General features: G+C 43.5%; 1 protein-coding gene across 2 annotated transcripts in view; it reads left to right on the top strand.

Moving 5' to 3' along the window:
• The window catches only part of grhl2b (grainyhead-like transcription factor 2b), a 167,675-nt gene that overhangs the window by 134,583 nt on the left and 12,058 nt on the right, over positions 1-21,034 (top strand). For both annotated transcript variants that reach the window (XM_055634853.1, XM_055634852.1), the window contains exons 9-14: positions 4,683-4,841; positions 7,535-7,622; positions 7,732-7,871; positions 10,881-10,918; positions 13,772-13,860; positions 17,671-17,756. In XM_055634853.1, the coding sequence (XP_055490828.1) occupies positions 4,683-4,841; positions 7,535-7,622; positions 7,732-7,871; positions 10,881-10,918; positions 13,772-13,860; positions 17,671-17,756 (600 nt within the window). The remainder of the gene's footprint in view (positions 1-4,682; positions 4,842-7,534; positions 7,623-7,731; positions 7,872-10,880; positions 10,919-13,771; positions 13,861-17,670; positions 17,757-21,034) is intronic.

The following is a 21,034-nucleotide window of genomic DNA, read 5'->3' as shown; positions in this document are numbered from 1 at the left end:
ATGGCGGTGCAGGCTCGAAGGGCCGAATGGCCTACTCCTGCACCTAATTTCTATGTTTCTATGTTTCTAACCCTTTAGGGAAGTCAGAGGGCTCATATAAAAATCCTTGAACTTGCAAATATAGAATATCAGTCTGAAGAAGGGTCATGACCAGAAACATTGCCTGTCCTTTCCCTCCACAGAGGCTGCCTGATCCACTGAGTTCCTCCAGCACTTTGTGTTTTCCATGAGAGTGAACATAATGGTTTCTCCGACTCAGCAAGTTGACCAAATTAAATCTTGTTTTGCTTTAATAGTGGATTCCACTGTGTTTGCTAACTGACAATGGTGTTAGCTTAAGTCCTTGTTTTATTGGATTGAAAATGGGTGAGTGTACTTTCATGGGGAGGTGTATATTGTCGTAGGATATGACTGGATGCTGGGTTTGGATTTTAGTGGTGTGCCAGGACCACCTATAAATCTAACACATCTCTTGGAGCCAATTTTGCACTCAGCAACCCATGCTTTTGTGTTTGTTTTCCATCTCTAATATACAGACACAATGGATGTGGTGTAACTTTAGTTTTCCCATGTGCCATGTTCCATTTGTGAAAACAGAAAATGTTGAAACACTCAGCAGGTCAGGCTATGGGAAGAGAAACAAACTGAACCTCTCTGGTTGAAGACCATTCATCAATTCTGAAATGCTGTGGATGTAAAAACTCTGATTATCGAGTACCTGGGAAACTAAATAGGAGCAAAATAACAGGAGCAGTCATTAGATCCTGCCAATACTATGGGATTGAGTTCTGCCGCTCAGTTAAAGCCCTGTCCCACTGTACGAGTTCATTCAAGTGTTCTCCCGAGTTTAAAAAAAAATCAAACTCGTGGTAAGCACGTAGAATGAACGTAGCGGGTACGTCGGAGCTCGGGGACGTCTCTTAGCGACTGGTAACGCTAACGGCAGGTGATCGGGGAAACCGCGTTAAACTCGGGAAGACTCGTGAAGATTTTTCAACATGTTGAAAAATGTCCACGAGAGCCCCGAGTACCGACAAGCGGCCATTACCGTAAATCTCCGAGTTCGAATCGGGGCAAACTCCGAGAACTCTTTGAATGAACTCGTACAGTGGGACAGGGCTTTTACTTTGTGCCAGATCTGCATCCTGATCCCAGTTGTCAGACTTGTAGGTGATTCAATCAATATGCAAGCTCTTTGTGGGTTGGGGGTTGCATTTGGGGGGTGTTCGGGGCTCCACTCTACCTTTAACACAAACAAATCTTGCTTCCTTATTTAACAGCTGAATTATCCCTTTCTACCTTAAGACTGTGTCTTCTATTGGATTTCCTTACCAGAAGAAATAATTTGTCTGGATTTACTCTGTCAAATATTTCCATCATTTTGTGGGGAATTGTGAGGCCATTTACCCTAGAATCTCTTATTTGGATAAGGGTTAGTACATTGCCTTGCAATTTCCTGCTCCTGCCTGCATTGCTTACTTTATCTGCCAACCGAGTGTAATCTGTAGACGTAATCAATTCCTTCATCTGATTTAAACATGCCTTGAAAAGCTGGGAACCCACTTGCTGATCCTCAGGGGCCCAGTAATGAAAGCAGCATCTATGCTGAATCTGAGAAATAAACGACGTTTCGGGAAGAACTCAGCCTTCAGACTGATGAGGGGTGGGGGGAGAAACCAGGGAAAAAGGGAGGAGGAGGACCCTTCATCCAAATGGGATCTCCACAGCTCGAGGGTTAAGGAAGGCTTCTTGCAGCTTGGCTAGCAAAATGGGAGATTCAACGTAATCCATCAGTATGCCAGAGTACCTAGGCACCGATTTGCTGTTCTCTTTCTGGTGTTGCTGATTATAGGTGCTCTAGGTGGAGACCCAGGAAAAGATCCCAGAAGGGGGCCATGAGCGAAAAAGTGTTGGCCACCACTGGTCTAGGTTGGTTATTGCGGTATCTCGAGGTGGTCGGCGAAACGATCGCCCAGGGTAGTAATTGTAAAGGGGGTGTGGACTAAGGAGGAACGGGATACTCTCATACAATGATCTGCCTGATCATATTGAATGGCGGTGCTTGCTCGAAGGGCCGAATGGCGTACTAGCACCTAAGCAGTAAAATACGCTTAGAGTCCCCGACAGAAGTGGCAGCTACATCTAGAGCAGCGGATGCAGTAGATGAGGTTGGAGGAGATACAGGTGAACCTTTGTCGCACCTGGAATGACTGCTTGGGTCCTTGAATGGAGTCGAGGGGGGATGGGAAAGCTGGGAACCCAGTATAGATCCCCTTAGCCACAATGGAAAACATCTAACTCCCTGCTGAATATGAGACCAATGAACTGGCCTCGACTACCCTCTCGGGCAGAGAGTTCCAGAGAAACACCACTGTTTCTGTTTGAAAACCCTTCTTCCAATCTCGGTTCTAAAGGATTCCCCCCTTATCCTTTAAGCTTTGACCCCTTGTCTTGGAAATCCCCAACATCGGGAGCAATCTTCCTGCATCTAGCCCGTTGCTCCGCTTAAGAATGTTTGTATAGGTGCTCTATCAAGCTCCCCTCTCAATCTCCTAATTCTAGAGTTATAATAAGTCTTTAAATCTTTCTTCATAAGACAGTCCTGACATCCCAGGAATCAGTCTGGTGAACCTTCTCTGCACTCCCTCTATGGCAATAATGACCTTCCTCAGATTTGGAGACCAAAACTGTACACAATACTCCAGGTGTGGTCTCACCAAGACCCTGTACAACTGCAGTAGAACCTCCTAACATACCATTCGCTTTCTTCACTGCCTGCTGCACCTGCATGCCTACTTTCAATGACTGGTGTACCATGACACCCAGGTCTCGCTGCATCCAGGTCATCCCAGGAATCAGTCTGGTGAACCATCTCTGCACTCCCTCTATGGCAATAATGTCCTTCCTCAGATTTGGAGACCAAAACTGTACGCAAAACTCCAGGTGTGGTCTCACCAAGACCCTGTATAACTGCAGTAGAACCTCCCTGCTCCTATACTCAAATCCTTTTGCTATGCTAATAGAGGAGGTCCAGTTCAGAGCCCTGTCATCTATGTCTGAATGCATGTTCCACGGTACATCAATGAGTACGCACCATATCTTTAGTAGTAAAACTAGAAAATGCTGGAAATGTTGAGCAGGGCTGGCAGCATCTGTGGAAAGCAATGTAGGGTTAATGTTTCAGACCCGACCGTTTGTCAGGGTCCATAACTTCTGTCAGGGGTATACATACCAGTAGCATGTATTCCTCCAGGAAAATCACTGCTAATTAGTATTTGCCTGTTAAATACACAGGGCTTGTATATTTGTTAAATATACATCTCCAAGCAGTTTAAAACATAATTAATTGTTTAGCCCCAAAGTAAAAGCTAAAAGAAACATATGAAATTATAAAAGGACTGCACAAGCTAGATGCAGGAAAAATGTTCCCAATGTTGGGCGAGTCCAGAACCAGGGGCCACAGTCTTAAAATAAAGGGGAGGTCATTTAAAACTGAGGTGAGAAAAAACTTTTTCACCCAGAGAGTTGTGAATTTATGGAATTCCCTGCCACAGAGGGCAGTGGAGGCAAAATCACTGGATGGATTTAAGAGAGAGTTAGATAGAGCTCTAGGGGCTAGTGGAGCCAAGGGATGGGGAGAAGGCAGGCACGGGTTATTGATAGGGGACGATCAGCCATGATCACAATGAATGGCCGTGCTGGCTCGAAGGGCCGAATGGCCTCCTCCTGCACCTATTTTCTATGTCTCTATGTAAAATCAGGTTGCTACATGTATTAGCAGAACAAATGATCTTTTTCTCAAAAAGAATATATTAGCCACCTGTACGAGTGGCCATAGCCTTAACATCCAATTTAAATCCAGAAAGATTAGCGGTGATGTCAGAAAAACCAAAAAGCTGTTGAAATCTTGTTTTTAATTTTCTTCCCAAATGGTAATGAGGCTTGGGGTCAGTTGTTAGTTTTTTTTTTTTACCTTGTGATTTTAAGAGTTGTAGTAAGAAGGTAGTTTTAAGATGTAAATTAGCCTGGATCTAAGCGAAGTGATTGAACTCATTTGCTTACTCCTGCTTGTAATTTGTTTACTCCTAACGTGAAGATGGTGCATTTATGTAAAATGTTAGCATTTACAGTCAAAGTTATGTCCCCCCCCCCCACACACACACACCCTAATGGAATATCTAGTACTCCAGCCTCTCCCCTCACCTCCCCTCCCTTTACCCAGTCCACTGGAGTGAGTGGTTGAACACTTGGGGGTAAATTTCAGTGAAGGCTGTAGTTCTGACAGCTTCATTCAAGCTCCAATGCAAAAGCCTAACAACTATCAATCCCGTCAGTTGGTGATTAGAGTTTTGCTTTGGTTTTAGTTCTATGGGTTTTAGTGGAGCAGGAATGCAAGGGCCCCAAAGGTGATCCGGTGAGATGGCGGCAAGAAATGCCTTGCCTTGTAATGTGAAGATCGCTGTGTGGTGACCTCTATGTTCCCAGCTGTGCCGCACCTGCATCTTGGAACACGAAACCCCGCTGTTCTATTTACTAAACACGCAGGGCCCATCTTGTGCGTCTGATTTCATAATCTGTTAATGGGTGGTGTCGTTGCCAAGGATGCCGTTGAACACGTCGACGTAACTGTTTTGTCAACATTCGCTCTTGACTCATCTTCCCCGTTTCATTTTCTCATCCAGATATTCATCACCGTCAACTGCCTAAGCACTGATTTCTCCTCGCAGAAGGGGGTGAAAGGACTTCCCCTCATGATCCAGATCGACACCTACAGCTATAACAATCGCAGTAACAAACCCATCCACCGGGCTTACTGCCAGATCAAGGTGTTCTGTGACAAGGTGTGGTGAACAAAGCATGTTGGAAGGAGCTGGGATTATTTCTGTGCGCTCTTTAAACTCTCAAATTCCCAAAACGTTGTTTGTGAACAACAGGTTTATTATCTTTGAGATATTGTGTAATCAAAAGTGCATGTCAGAGATTTGTTCCTCAATGGGATTGTATGAATGAGTGCCAGAGGAAAATGCAGAGAGGTGCTCTTTCTTGTAATCCAACCACCTCACGAGCCTTCGAAGTATACGACGCACCATTTTCCCCCCTCTCTCCTCCATGTTGTTGTAATATCACGGTGTAGATTATGTGAAACCACAAACAATTAAATGCCAGGGTGAACCATACACAACGGATAGCTAAGGTAGGATGAAAAGGACGTATCTAGCACCTTCATTTCTTCAACACTAAAACAATGTTGCAGCACCATCTAATGTTTTTTTTTCAGAATTGCACATCAAACGGCCCAATTCATATGTGTTAATTGCTGTTCTAAAGTTTCCACGGTGTGTTACCTTTATAGTGTTTTTCATGAAAGCAACCTTCCCATTGTCCTTTAAGAATCACTGGATATTGCATTTAAGCTAGAGAATGTGTGAAAATCCCCTTCTGAGCCACTTTATGTAACTGCCTTATTATCATAAGTCCTGACGCTGAATCGATACTGGGTTGGAGGAGGGATAGAAACATAGAAAATAGGTGCAGGAGTAGGCCATTCGGCCCTTCGATCTTGCACCGCCATTCAATATGATCATGGCTGATAGAAACATAGAAATTAGGTGCAGGAGTAGGCCATTCGGCCCTTCGAGCCTGCACCGCCATTCAATATGATCATGGCTGATCATCCAACTCGGTATCCCATCCCTGCCTTTTCTCCATACCCCCTGATCCCTTTAGCCACAAGGGTCACATCTAACTCCCTCTTAAATATAGCCAATAAACTGGCCTCAACTACCTTCTGTGGCAGAGAATTCCACAGATTCACCGCTCTCTGTGTAAAAAATGCAGTGAGTTGGTATTTGGTGAATAAATATATATTCTACATATCTTGTTCCTCTTTGCTGTCTGGTTGGCAAAGGTGTGTCACTCTGCGATACAGCACGTCATTTCCAATAAGCTGCTAGTTGGAGTGTAATTTATTTATTGGACAAGGCTAGAAATCATCCAACCTATGTCACTTCCCCTCCATAAAGCCAATCTCCAATAGTTATCGAACCACAGTACATGGACAAAGTCTGCACACATACGTGTTGGGGGACTGAGTTCCATGTAGTCATCGGCTCCATGGCAGAAGCATGAGACCAGGCCTTACAAAGGTCCTCTACCGACCTTCCTCCACTGTACAGCACCCCAACAGCAATAAGACCCTCAGTGAGTCATGTGGAAATATGGGCCAATTCCCACAACTCTGGGGTCACAGGTTGCTGGTGCATTTCTCCCCTGACATAACTTATTGCACTTGAACTAGAATGCAGCTTTTTCGTTTTTCTTTACTATGTTTTGTCCAGGGATGATCATATTAATTCACATCTTAACCTTACAGAGATAGGTTGAATAAGTTAGGTCTTTATTCTCTGGAGCGCAGAAGGTTAAGGGGGGGACTTGATAGAGGTCTTTAAAATGATGAGAGGGATAGACATAGTTGATGTGGACCAGCTTTTCCCTTTGAGAATAGGGAAGATTCAAACAAGAGGACATGACTTCAGAATGAAGGGACAGAAGTTTAGGGGTAACATGAGGGGGAACTTCTTTATTCAGAGAGTGGTAGCGGTGTGGAATGAGCTTCCAGTGGAAGTGGTGGAGGCAGGTTCGTTGGTATCATTTAAAAATAAATTGGATAGGCATATGGATGAGAAGGGAATGGAGGGTTATGGTATGAGTGCAGGCAGGTGGGACTAAGGGAAAAAAATTTGTTCGGCACGGACTTGTAGGGCCGAGATGGCCTGTTTCCGAGCTGTAATTGTTATATGGTTATATGGTTTATTGTGGGCGATTCAATGATAATCTTTGGATTGCTAGCCCCAATATGTGACCATACCATCACACCGCAGTATCTATTCCTTTATCTCTTTACACTCTCTGCACTCCCATATTTCATGCCATCAAGTATTGTCAGAACAACAATAAATAATTTAATTGGGATGTCAGGACTGTCTTATGAAGAAAGACTGGATAGATTTGGTTTATACTCTCTAGAATTTAGGAGATTGAGAGGGGATCTTATAGAAACTTACAAAATTCTTAAGGGGTTGGACAGGCTAGATGCAGGAAGATTGTTCCCGATGTTGGGGAAGTCCAGGACAAGGGGTCACAGCTTAAGGATAAAGGGGAAATCCTTTAAAACCGAGATGAGAAGAACTTTTTTCACACAGAGAGTGGTGAATCTCTGGAACTCTCTGCCACACAGGGTAGTTGAGGCCAGTTCATTGGCTATATTTAAGAGGGAGTTAGATGTGGCCCTTGTGGCTAAGGGGATCAGGGGGTATGGAGAGAAGGCAGGTATGGGATACTGAGTTGGATGATCAGCCATGATCATATTGAATGGCGGTGCAGGCTCGAAGGGCCGAATGGCCTACTCCTGCACCTATTTTCTATGTTTCTATGAATTTTCATTTTATTTTAATGGCCACGAGATTTCCATGTAGAATGCACTTCCTAATATGATTTAGTTGTTGTTCATATTTGTTCCTGTCCCCATCCTTAGGGAGCTGAAAGAAAAATCCGGGATGAAGAACGGAAACAGAACCGAAAGAAAGGAAAAGGTTCAGGAAGCTCAAACCAAGTAAATCCCTGTAAGCAAATTTTAGTAAGCCATGCTTTATCGGATGTTCTGATTTCAAAGGGGAGCATTGTCTCATGAATGTGGACCTTGACTGGGATATTACATTTTGTTTTTTTCAGCATCAGAATCCAAACTGAACACAACAGCCCAACAGAAGCGAAGTGACGCAACTTTCTTCAAAACCATGAGCGACCTGGATTCGCAGCCAGTCCTCTTCATTCCAGACATCCACTTTGGGAACCTGCAGAGAAGTGGGCAGGTAAAACACCTTCCCCATCCCCGCAAAGCCCTCCTCTCCCTTGATTAGAATAACAGGAACATTTATACTTTCTATACTTCTATCCACCACTTGTCTTTCCTCTGCGCTTTGAGGTGTCGTTTATTGGCTGATAAAGAGGGTGCAGACAGATTTGCATATTAAAACCCAGAGGTTGCCATTCGGCCCATCGTGTCCATTCCAGCTTCTCGTTCAACCCATCTTGGCTCCAAACAGAGCAATGCCATCAGTCCTATGCCACCTATTTCCTTGTAGCTTTGAAAGTTATTCTGTCATGTGTCCATCAACGTCTTATTGATGCTGTTGTTGACACTAAGGGCGATTTGCAGTTGGCAACAAATCTACAGAATGTGTTAGAACTGTGGGGGGGGAAAAGCTAGAGGTTCTCAGGGAATCCTAAAACGGAGGAAAACCATGCAATCTGCACACAGGTAACACCTGAGGCCAGGATAGAACCTATGTTGCTGCAACTGAGAGGCAACAGTACTTCCTTCCATGCCCATACGCCAGGGTATCAAAGCCCATCAAGTCAACTCAAGTTTATTCGTCACATACACATACGAGATGTGCAGTGAAATGAAAAGTGACGATGCTCGCGGACTTTGTGCAAAAAAACAATCAAACTAACAGATTGGAACAGAATCACATATTTTACATATTAAATATTGTGGGCGGAAGGAAAAAGGGGAAAAAAAAACAGCAATTAAAAAAAAGCAAACAGTAGAGTGGTTCAGTAAAGTTAGTCCCTGTTGAGGTAGGAGTTTACAGTCCTAATGACCTCTGTGAAGAAACTCCTTCTCAACCTCTCCGTTCTCACAGCATGACAACGGAGGCGTTTGCCTGACCGTAGCAGCTGGAACAGTCCGTTGCTGGGGTGGAAGGGGTCTCCCATGATCTTATTGGCTCTGGAGTTGCACCTCCTGATGTATAGTTCCTGAAGAGGGGCCAGGGTTGTAGGCAGCGATGCGAGCATTCAAGGCAACACGAACGGACCTGTCTCCCCAGGGTTTTTGATTCGGAAAGGTGCTTAACCTTACCGTGGGGACAATGTTGTCGGTTATTGTTGTGATGAAGTCCGTGACTGCATCCGCAAACTCACTGATGACACTGGAACTTGCTTGGAACATATTGATCCTTCTAAAAATTGGCCATCATAACATACTTTTTTGATGTTCTGTTAGCCTATAATTTATTTTTTTTTAAACACAAGGAGGAATTTGGGAGAGATTAGAATTGGTTGCAGATGCCATAGTTTCAAATATATTTTAAAGATGGTACGCTTTTTAAAAATTATATATATTTGAAACCACTGCACCTGCAACCAATTCCAGTCTCTCCCAAATTCCTCCTTGTGTTGGTCATTGCACATATTCTGTTTGAAGCCCAGCATGAGCTGCTCCCCTGTGGCCTCTGCTATGACTCTGCAGCCAGCACTACTGGCTTCTTCAGGGAGCCATTGGACGAGAGTGAGCTCCCAGGCAAGATCCTGTTGACAGGAAATTATTGTATGTCGTTTTGGTTGAAAAATGCAAAACGTGACTGCCCGTGTTTTAATGGAAATATAACTGTTTGTGGGAAACACAAAGAGGGTTGTATGGATTCAGATGTTGAGTTGTTGGTGGCACAGTGGAGAATGAATGAATGCCATTTTATTGTCACTATACACATGTACAATGAGATTAAAAGCAGCTCCTACTCAGTGCAGACATGTAATTAATCAAAAACAAAAAACAAAACAAGGGGGGGGGGGGGGGGATAAGGTGCACAGTTCTGCGGCGCTATATATATATCTATAAAAAGACAATGGATGAATAGAATGAATAAATAGGATTCCTATATACAGTTACAGTACAAATTACAGTAGGTGGATAGATAGAAGTCCGGGGGTTTGGCTGTGAAATCAATACATGTGTGAGTTCAGGGAGGTTATGGCTTTTGGAAAGCAACTGTTCTTGAGTCTGTTTGTCCTTGTTCTGATGCACCTATAGCGCCTCCCTGAGGGCAGCAGGTCGAACAGGCCAAACGCAGGATGGGAGCTGTCCTTGATGATGTTCTTTGCCCTGCTGAGGCAGCGGGAGGTGCATATGTCCATCAGAGAGGGACGAGGGCAGCCAATGATCTTCTGTGCTGCCCTAACTACCCTCTGAAGCCTCTCCCTGTCTGCCATGGTGCAGCTGCCATACCATGCTGTAATGCAGTATGTCAGCAGGCTCTCGATGGACGAGCGGTAGAAGGTCAGCAGCAGGTTAGTCCAGGTTGTGCTTCCTGAGGACCTTCAGGAAGTGCAGCCGCTGCTGAGCCTTCTTGATGACCGCTGTCGTGTTGTCCGTCCAGGAGATGTCAGCAGCGATATGGATGCCGAGAAACCGGAAGGTGTTGACCCTCTCCACACACTCGCCGTTAATGTGTAGGGGGACTAAGTCGGTGCTGTGCCTCCTGAAGTCGACAATGAGAAGGGGTAGATTTGCTACCTTACAGCACCAGGGACCCAGGTTCAATCCTGAATACGGGCGCTGCTTGTACAGAATTTGTATGTTCTCGCTGTGACCATGTTGGCTTTCACCAGATGCTCTGATTTCCTCCCACACTTCATAGACTAGCTTCAGCTTGTAGGTTAATTGGCTTCTGTAATTTGCCCCTAGTGTGTAGGATGCAAAACATGCATAACATACAACTAGTGTATGGGTGACCGGCCGTTGGTTGGCGTGGGCTGAAGGGCCTGTTTCTATGCTGTATCTCTAAAACTTAAACAAAAAATAAAATGATGGTAAAGGGTAACATTGCTCACAATTGCAGACAAAGGCAGAATCAGAAATTGTCAATGCTGACTCTTCAAAAATGGTTTGCATCTTTTTGTGGCTTGGTGTAATTTCACCATCAGAGGTGTTGTCAATGGTAACTATTTACAATGTACTTTGATGATACAACGTACACATTTTCCTCTGTAATCATTGTGCATAGTTTCTGACTTCCTGCCCTTTGGTTTTATAGATGTACAGTGTCAGCACAGATGACATGGAAAGGGAAGGGTAAGAATTCTGTTTCGCTTTCTGAACTATTTTCTGGGAGGAGGGTGTGTTGCTGAATAACAGAACATGTTTAACATTCTTGGGCAGTTTATTACAATAGTGGCTGTGTGTTCTTCTTTAAATAAAAGCCCATTTATCCTTCTGGCCAATTCCATTCTGGAAATTAAAATGTACACTTTCACTGATGGGATTTTAGCCTTTGCAGTATTTCTTGGAATAATATTTATAATTTCTGCGTAATCTGCATAATATTTCAATTTTAATCGCCCTCCACCTCCCAACTGCATCCACTGCACTTATAACCATATAACAATTACAGCATGGAAACACACCAACTCAGCCCTTCTAGTCCATGCCAAACACTTATTTTCCCCTAGTCCCATCTACCTGCATTCAGACCATAACCCTCCATTCCTTTCCCGTCCATATAACTATCCAATTTATTTTTAAATAATAAAATCGAACCTGCCTCCACCACTTCCACTGGAAGCTCATTCCACACAGCTACCACTCTCTGAGTAAAGACGTTCCCCCTCATGTTACCCATAAACTTCTGTCCCTTAATTCTCAAATCAATTAAGTTCTGAGCATTCTTCTGAGCATTTGGAGTAAATAGAAACATAGAGACATAGAAAATAGGTGCAGGAGTAGGCCATTTGCCCCTTCGAGCCTGCACCGCCATTCAATATGATCATGGCTGATCATCCAACTCAGTATCCTGTACCTGCCTTTTCTCCATAACCCCCGATCCCTTGCCTCAACTACCTTCTGTGGCAGAGAATTCCAGAGATTCACCACTCTCTGTGTGAAAAATGTTTTTCTCATCTCGGTCCTAAAAGATTTCCCCCTTATCCTTAAACTGTGACCCCTTGTTCTGGATGTGACCCCTTGTTCTGGAGGACACTTAAAAGCAGTTTCTGTTATTGTGGCCTTCCTTACGGATGCGATTGCATTGTAGTGTGTGCAGAAGGAATTAATCTGGCTGTTTTATTACATAGTGCTTATCAGCTGTGAAGGGTAGACTGGCTTTACTTTCCTGGAAGCAAAGAAGGCTGAGGAGATACCTGATGGCAGCATACACCAATATATAACCTGCAGACATGACTTCAGAATTAAGGGACAGAAGTTTAGGGGTAACATGAGGGGGAACTTCTTTACTCAGAGAGTGGTAGCGGTGTGGAATGAGCTTCCAGTGGAAGTGGTGGAGGCAGGTTCATTGGTATCATTTAAAAATAAATTGGATAGGCATATGGACCAGAAGGGAATGGAGGGTTATGGTATGAATGCAGGCAGGTGGGACTAAGGGAAAAAAAGTTGTTCGGCACGGACTTGTAGGGCCGAGATGGCCTGTTTCCGTGCTGTAATTGTTATATGGTTATATGGTTAGAGCAGTGATGTGTGTAGTTTAAGGGCATTAGTCTAAGGTAAGAGGTTGGACATTCAAACAGGATTTCAGGAAGTTCTTTTTCATGCAGAGGATGGTTGAAAATTGGACAACCTGAGGGGGTGGTGGAAACAGATACAACATGTTCTAAATATCTAGACAAGCACTTGAAACACCAGGGCATAGAAGGCTGTGGGCCAAATACTAGAAGATGTGATTAATGTAGATGGTTACTTTATAGGCAGCATATATACAGTGGGCCTGTCTCCAGGCTCTGCCAAGCCTTAGATAAATTAACTAGAGATGACAGAATATTGTTTATCCTGCTTTAATTGGAGTCTAACCATAAAATCACCTCCATGCACTTGCCATGAATGAACTAACTTCCAATGAGATGGAATACCATGAGTTCCAGCACACTTCTGGGCCCTCTGTAGGGTTAATCATTCCTCTAGTGTGATTTTGGGGAGTGAAAGTCACTTTTCTCCTGATATCTGCATATGTGGAGAGGGCAAGCTACAGCATTGAGCACGGAATAAGCACTCCATCTGCTGCTTATGAGTTCATTCCCCCCCCCCCCCCCCCCCCCCCACACAAAAAAGGGATTTCTTAACGTAGACCTGGGTTTGTTCCCGATGTTGGGGAAGTCCAGGACAAGGGGTCACAGTTTAAGGATAAGGGGGAAATCTTTTAGGACCGAGATGAGGAAAACATTTTTCACACAGAGAGCGGTGAATCTCTGGAATTCTCTGCCACAGAAGGTAGTTGAGGCCAGTTCATTGGCTATATTTAAGAGGGAGTTAGATGTGGCCCTTGTGGCTAAAGGGATCAGGGGGTAGGTTCACGAGATTGATCCCTGGGATGGTGGGACTGTCATATGATTGAAAAGACTAGGCTTGTATTCACTGGTGTTTAGAAGGATGAGGGGCTATCTTATAGAAACATATAAAATTATGAAAGGACTGGACAAGCTACATGCAGGAAAAATGTTCCCAATGTTGGGCGTGTCCAGAACCAGGGGCCACAGTTTTAGAATAAAGGGGAGGTCATTTAAGACTGAGGTGAGAAAATAACTTTTTCACCCAGAGAGTTGTGAATTTATGGAATTCCCTGCCACAGAGGGCAGTGGAGGCCAAATCACTGGATGGATTTAAGAGAGAGTTAGATAGAGCTCTAGGGGCTAGTGGAGTCGAGGGATATGGGGAGAAGGCAGGCACGGGTAATTGATAGGGGATGATCAGCCATGATCACAATGAAGGGCCGAATGGCCTCCTCCTGCACCTATTTTCTATGTTTCTATGTAATATTACAGGGTTTGTTTAAGAATAATATAGCCACCTTTATCCATAATAATCTTGTGAGAAGATTAATCTTGTATTCTTTGTAAGAAACATTGATCTCCAGTAGAATCTAAATCAAAAGTGTTTCCTTTATCAATTTGAGATTCTGACCAAGTTTGTTCTTCATAGTGTCCTTGTAAAGAGGATGCTTCGATCTCTAGATGATGAATATCCCCCAACGGCCACCAAACAGATCAAAGAAGAAGTGCATAAAAAAGGTAACCTTTATATCTCCTAAAATATCACTTTGGAGCTTAAACCAATACTGTGACAACCTTTTGTTTGATGTTTCCTTCTGAAATTGGCAGCAATGTGCCTAAGACAAACACACTTGTGGCCCCTTGATGGTATTTGACAAGCAGTTGCCAAACTGTATTAAATGTTACTGAGGAGTTGATGTGCATCTGGGGAATTCAAACCAGCCTGTATTGAAACCTAACAAGGATTACTTTAGAAATTTTGAACTTTGTTTTTAATCTTTTTGTGAATTTTTTTCTCATCATCCACTGCAACCTTTGAACACTGGTATCCATAATGCCCCTGTCCCACTTGGGTCTTACCTTCCAAGACCTCCCACCACCTACAACCTCCGGCAACCACCTTCAACTAGCATCGCAACCAGCTTCGACTAAAAAATTACCGGTTTTAAAAACAGCAACCTATTTTTAGTCACGGCCGGTTTTGAATTTTTTGAAATAATCGCCGGAACATAGAAGAAGCGGAAACCACGTTCGACCATTAGGGAGACTGACAAAAACCTCCGGGAACCTCACGGAAACCTTGGGTGGGGCGCAAAGTCTCCAGAGGTTTCCGTTCAGGTTTCCTAAGTGGGACAGGGGCATAAGGATGTAGCTGATGCCACCAGCAACCCAGAGGTTTGGCTCAAATTTGGGTGGGGTCCTTTGACAGTATGGCAACACTTACCAGCTAATTCAAACTAAGTAAAGATGTTTGTACACAAAAAAGCTGGAGAAACTCAGCGGGTGCAGCAGCATCTATAGAGCGAAGGAAATAGGCAACGTTTCGGGCCGAAACCCTTCTTCAGACTGATCGGGGGCGGGGGTGGGCGGGGACAAGAAAGGAAAAAGGAGGAGGAGCCCGAAGGCTGGGGGATGGGAGGAGACAGCAGGGGGACATATTCCGTTTGGGGAGTCTGCATCCTGGGGGCATGAACATCGAATTCTCCCAATTTTGTTAGTCCTTACTGTCTCCTCCCCTTCCTCAGTCCCCCTGCTGTCTCCTCCCATCCCCTAGCCTTCGGGCTCCTCCTCCTTTTTCCTTTCTTGTCCCCGCCCACCCCCGCCCCCGATCAGTCTGAAGAAGGGTTTCGGCCCGAAACGTTGCCTATTTCCTTCGCTCCATAGATGCTGCTGCACCCGCTGAGTTCCTCCAGCTTTTTTGTGTACCTTCGATTCTCCAGCATCTGCAGTTCCTTCTTAAACACTAAGTAAAGATGTTTACTTAGATTATCAACTGATGAATGATTTTCCCAGTGAGCTTCGTTCAAGAATAATTTGTTTGCTGATTGTAAAATCGTCAAAACAAGATTAAATGACGCATAGGATACGAGAGAAGAAAGAGGAAGAAACTGTTGAGAAGGATTGGTGAAAATGAAGGAAAGATTCAAGGATGGGTAAAAATCAGTTACAATCGAGAGTTCTGGAGTTGGAATTTCTTTCATGTTTCGGAAAGGAATAATCTACCTTTCATCTAAGAATTGACTTGGTCTGTAATTTCATTCAGCTGCCTCTCCTTAATGAAGCTACCCAGAAGATGATCATTGTGGTATAACAAGGAGATGCTCAGTGGAAAATACATGTAGGAAATGTTGGGTACATCAGTCAATCAGCATAAATCTTTGGGAGACACAAGGGACTGCAGATGCTGGAATCTTGAGCAAAATATAAAGTGCTGGAGTAACTCAGCGGGTCAGGCAACATCTGTGGAATGAATGGACCGGTAATGCTTTGGTTCTGGATCCTTCGTCAGGCCAGCATAAATCATTGTTTAAGAGGGAACTGCAGATGCTGGAGAATCGAAGGTTACACAAGAAAGCTGGAGAAACTCAGCGGGTGCAGCAGCATCTATGGAGCGAAGGAAATAGGCAACGTTTCGAGTCTGAAGAAGGGTTTCGGCCCGAAACGTTGCCTATTTCCTTCGCTCCATAGATGCTGCTGCACCCGCTGAGTTTCTCCAGCTTTCTTGTGTAACCAGCATAAATCATTATTTGGATTTAGGTATGAGCTCCAATGTTGTTACTTGAAGTATGAGGCTTGGTGCTACAAAGGCAAGTTGTTACTCAATAGTTAGTTTGATAAATTGTGGATTTGCTTGCAACTGCTATCATTCCATTTTTTAATTGTTACTGAACGTTAAGATGAAGATTAATCAACAACGCAACTTGTGCTCCAGTGCATCAATGAAAACACATGAATTTACAGTTAATCTCATCAAACTATAAAATGTAGTCTTTAGAAAACAATGTAAAGAACTTGAATAGGAAGATCATTGTCATTTGAAAGTTTGACCATATCTGCAAAACTATATTCAAAATTCTGAACAAAAAAACAAACCACTATGTCTGACCGGAACTTCATCTATCCATTATCCTTCACAGATACTGCCTGATCTCCAGAGTTAGTTTATTTTTGTTTCTCAATATTCTAGCATCTGTAGTCTCTTGCACCTTCAAAATTCAGAAGTGTGGATGAGATGAAGGCATGAATAATACTATCGGTATAAATTTAAATGTTGTTCATTTCCACCTTGCGCCCAGAATCTTGTAGATCTTCTCTATAGTTTAAACAATTGTTTTTGTTGGAAGCACCAAAGTAACTAGAATTATACATATAAGTATTAGTTAAGACTATTGAAACTTATTTCGTTTAAATCTTGATCATGGCTTCATATTCCCTAAAGTAAAAAAGAAAATGAGATAAAGTAACTAAGTTCTTGTTGATTTTTATTACAATATCCATACAATATGCATAGCAAAAGGATTTGAGTATAGGAGCAGGGAGGTTCTACTGCAGTTGTACGGGGTCTTGGTTAGACCACACCTGGAGTATTGCGTGCAGTTTTGGTCTCCTAATCTGAGGAAAGACATTCTTGCCATAGAGGGAGTACAGAGAAGGTTCACCAGACTGATTCCTGGGATGGCAGGGCTTTCATGTGAAGAAAGACTGGATAGACTCGGCTTGTACTCGCTAACATTTAGAAGATTGAGGGGGGATCTTATAGAAACGTACAAAATACTTAAGGGGTTGGACAGGCTAGATGCAGGAAGATTGTTCCCGATGTTGGGGAAGTCCAGAACAAGGGGTCACAGTTTAAGGATAAAGGGGAAATCTTTTAGGACCGAGATGAGAAAATCATTTTTCACACAGAGAGTGGTGAATCTGTGGAATTCTCTGCCACAGAAGGTAGTTGAGGCCAGTTCATTGGCTATATTTAAGAGGGAGTTAGATGTGGCCCTTGAGGCTAAAGGGATCAGGGGGTATGGAGAGAAGGCAGGTACAGGATACTGAGTTGGATGATCAGCCATGATCATATTGAATGGCGGTGCAGGCTCGAAGGGCCAAATGGTCTACTCCTGCACCTATTTTCTATGTTTCTATGTAATATTGTGCTTTGTTCCAATGAGCTGTTTGATCGATACTGACTAAATTGAGATTAACATGTAATTAAAATGGGGGTTTTTTGTTTTTTTTAAAATACAAAATGGAGTTTTCTCCTGAACGTCATTGACCAGTGTAACAGATTGGCAGTTGCAACATCTGTGCCACACTGTTTGCGTCAGTGTTTTAATTTACCGACATTAAGTGATGAAGTATGCATTTGAGAACTGTTGACAGGTACCCAACATGGCAATCCTCCACTCTGGGACCATGCTTTCATAACAATAGCTCTGTTATTAATCAAAGCAGTGGCAGAATCGAAATCTAACAACAGTTGAGATCTTTTTTTAACTGTGACATTGTGGTAAGCTTACGAATATCTTTTCAATGTTGAAATGTTTGTCCTTCTAGTCCTGCTGTATGTACGGAAAGAGTCTGATGAGGTGTTTGATGCATTGATGCTGAAATCTCCAACAATGAAAGGGTTGATGGATGCAGTAAGTATGAAGATACTTTTATTGCAATTTTGAAGTCTGAGAGGTGATCAAGTTTTAATCATAAGCCACCCAAGCTGAGCAACAAGTAGGTACTCGTAGGCTTGAGACACACCGATAACTGCCTCTACCTCAGGACAATCAAAATGAGAGACATAGATGTGATGTGCCCCCTCCCCATCCCTTGCTGTTGGGAGGGATAAAAATAAACCCAAAGGCTGCCGGTGGCCAATACTTGTACTATGAAAGACTGATAACTATGCCAATTTACTCTTGCATAAATAGACACAGGAGCCGGTACTTTGCCAATCAATAATATCATGGCCAATCTTGTAATTCTAGTCTATATTTCTGCCACATCTGCATGGTCCCCAATCCCATGACTAATCCATGATCTTTTCATTTCAATCTTGAATATAGAAACATAGACATAGAAATTATGTGCAGGAGAAGGCCATTCGGCCCTTCGAGCCTGCACCACCATTCAATATGATCATGGCTGATCATCCCACTCAGTATCCTGTACCTGCCTTCTCTCCATACCACCTGATCCCCTTAGCCTCAAGGGCCACATCTAACTCCCTCTTAAATATAGCCAATGAACTGGCCTCAACTGCCAGACTGTTATACCAGAATATACCAGACAACGTTCTGTTTTTACTGCAGACGGGGAAAAGTTAATGGTGGTGGCTTGGGAACAGTTGGGGAGGTGCTGCATGTCCTAAAGCACATGAACGTAGATGAATCTTCTGGGCCTGAGCAGGTATATTAAGGAGACCATGGGAAGCTAGAAAAGAAATTTCAGAAGCAGTGGCTGCAATAAGAGTCATCATTAGATAGCAGTGTAGTGCCAGAATACCGAAAGGTGGCTAATGTTGTGCCTCTATTTCAGAAGGGCTGCAAAAAGAGGCCCTAGAACTATTGGATAGTAAACCTCACATCTGTGATAGGAAAGTTACTGTAGAGGATTCAGATGGATAAGAAATACATATATTTGGAGACAAACACTGTTTGATTAGTGATAGTAAGCATGATTTGGTGCATGGGAGATTCTCTCACAAATTTGACTGACTACGTTTTTTGAAGCAGTAACCATGGGCCCAGCTCTGGAGTAGTCTATATGGACTTTAACAAGGCCTTTAAGATTCCGCCTGGTGGCTGCTCTAGAAGGTTAGTTCACTAGCGATCCAGGGAGACTTAGACTGGAAGTCTGTGACTAGTGGTATGTCTCTGGGATCGATGCTGGGCCCATTGCTGTTTGTCACCTATATTAACGATTTGGATGAGAATGTACAAGGATAAGTTTCCAGATGACACTAAAGTAGGTGGCTTGGCAAACAAGAAAGATCATTATAAAGAATTACAACAGGATCTTGATCAGCTGGGTAAATCATCCAAGGTATGGCAAATGGATTTTAATGGACAGAAGTTTAGGGGTAAAGTGAGGGGGAACTTCTTTACTCAGAGAGTGGTGGCTGTGTGGAATGAGCTTCCAGTGAAGGTGGTGGAGGCAGGTTCGTTTTTATCTTTTAAAAATAAATTGGATAGTTATATGGACGGGAAAGGTATGGAGGGTTATGGTCTGAACGCAGGTGTATGGGACTAGGGGAGAATACGTGTTCGGCATGGACTAGAAGGGTCGAGATGGCCTGTTTCCGTGCTGTAATTGTTATATGGTTATATGGTTATATTTGGGCAAGTGTGAGGTGTTGCATTTGGGGATATCAAACCAAGGCAGGACCTTAACAGTGACCTCAGAACGTTGTAGAGTAGAGAGATTCAGGAATACATTTATACATTCCCTTCTGGTACAGGTAGATAGAGGTGGTGATGAAAGAGTTTGTGATGCTGGCTTTCATCAGTCAGGGGAATGAGTGTAGAAGTTGGGACATTATGTTGCAATTGTACAAAAGGCTAATGTGGCCACACTTGGAGCAATGTGTTCAAGCTTGGTCACACTGCTGGAGGAAGGGTGCCAATCAATGGGAAGGAGTGCAGAGAACATTTATGAAGATGGGCCTAAGATGCAGGGAGAGGTTGGGCAGCCTAACACTTCATTCCTTGGAGCGCAGGAGAAGGAAGGGTGGTCAGGTGACATATATGATGAAAGAATGTATCGACTGGGCTTGTATTCACGGGAATTTGTAAACAAAATAGAGAGAGTACAGAGGAAATTTACTAGAATGTTGCCTGGGTTTCAGCAACTAAGTTACAGAGAAAGGTTGAACAAGTTAGGGCTTTATTCTTTGGAGCGCAGAAGGCTAAGGGGGGACTTGATAGAGGTTTTTAAAATGATGAGAGGGATAGACAGAGTTGACGTGGAAAAGCTTTTCCCACTGAGAGTAGGGAAGATTCAAACAAGGGGACATGACATGAGAATTAAGGGACTGAAGTTTAGGGGTAACATGAGGGGGAACTTTTTTACTCAGAGAGTGGTGGCTGTGTGGAATGAGCTTCCTGTGAAGGTGGTGGAGGCAGGTTCGTTTTTATCATTTAAAAATAAATTGGATAGTTATATGGACGGGAAGGGAATGGAAGGTTATGGTCTGAGCGCAGGTATATGGGACTAGGGGAGAATATGTGTTCGGCACGGACTAGAAGGGTCGAGATGGCCTATTTCCGTGCTGTAAATTGGTTATATGGTTATAATTTAGAAGGATGAGGGGATCGTTGAGAAACATATAAAATTCTGAAGGGATTTGAACAGGTTAGTTGCAGGAAAAAGGTTCCCAATATTGGGGAAGTCCAGAACGAGGGATCACAGTTTAATAATAAGGGGTCGGCCATTTAGGACTGAGATGAGGAAAAACCTTTTCACCCAGAGAGCTGTAAAGCAATGGAATTCTCTGCCACAGAAAGCAGTGGAGGCCAATTCACTGGATGTTTTCAAGAGAGAGTTCGATACAGCTCTTAGGGCTAACTGATTCAAGAGATATGGGGAGAAAGAAGGAACGGGGTACTGAGTTAAGATGTAGGCAAAAATGCTGGAGAAAATCAGCGGGTGCAGCAGCATCTATGGAGCGAAGGAAATAGGCAATGTTTTGGACCAAAACCCTTCTTCAGACTGATTTAGGATGATCACCCATGATCATATTGAATGACTCGAAGGGCCAAATGGCCCACTCCTACACATATTTTCTATGTTTCTATGTCTTATCGATGTGTACAAAATCATGAGGGTAAAGCATAGTCTTTTCCCCAAGGTAGAGGAATCAAAAACTAAAGGGTTAACTTGAGAGTGGAAGATTTAAGAGGAACCCATGCCGACCAAAATGCCCCAC

Source organism: Leucoraja erinacea, chromosome 4 (assembly GCF_028641065.1).
Source record: "Leucoraja erinacea ecotype New England chromosome 4, Leri_hhj_1, whole genome shotgun sequence".
Classification (NCBI taxonomy): domain Eukaryota; kingdom Metazoa; phylum Chordata; class Chondrichthyes; order Rajiformes; family Rajidae; genus Leucoraja; species Leucoraja erinaceus.
This window is presented reverse-complemented; position numbering and strand designations above follow the sequence as displayed.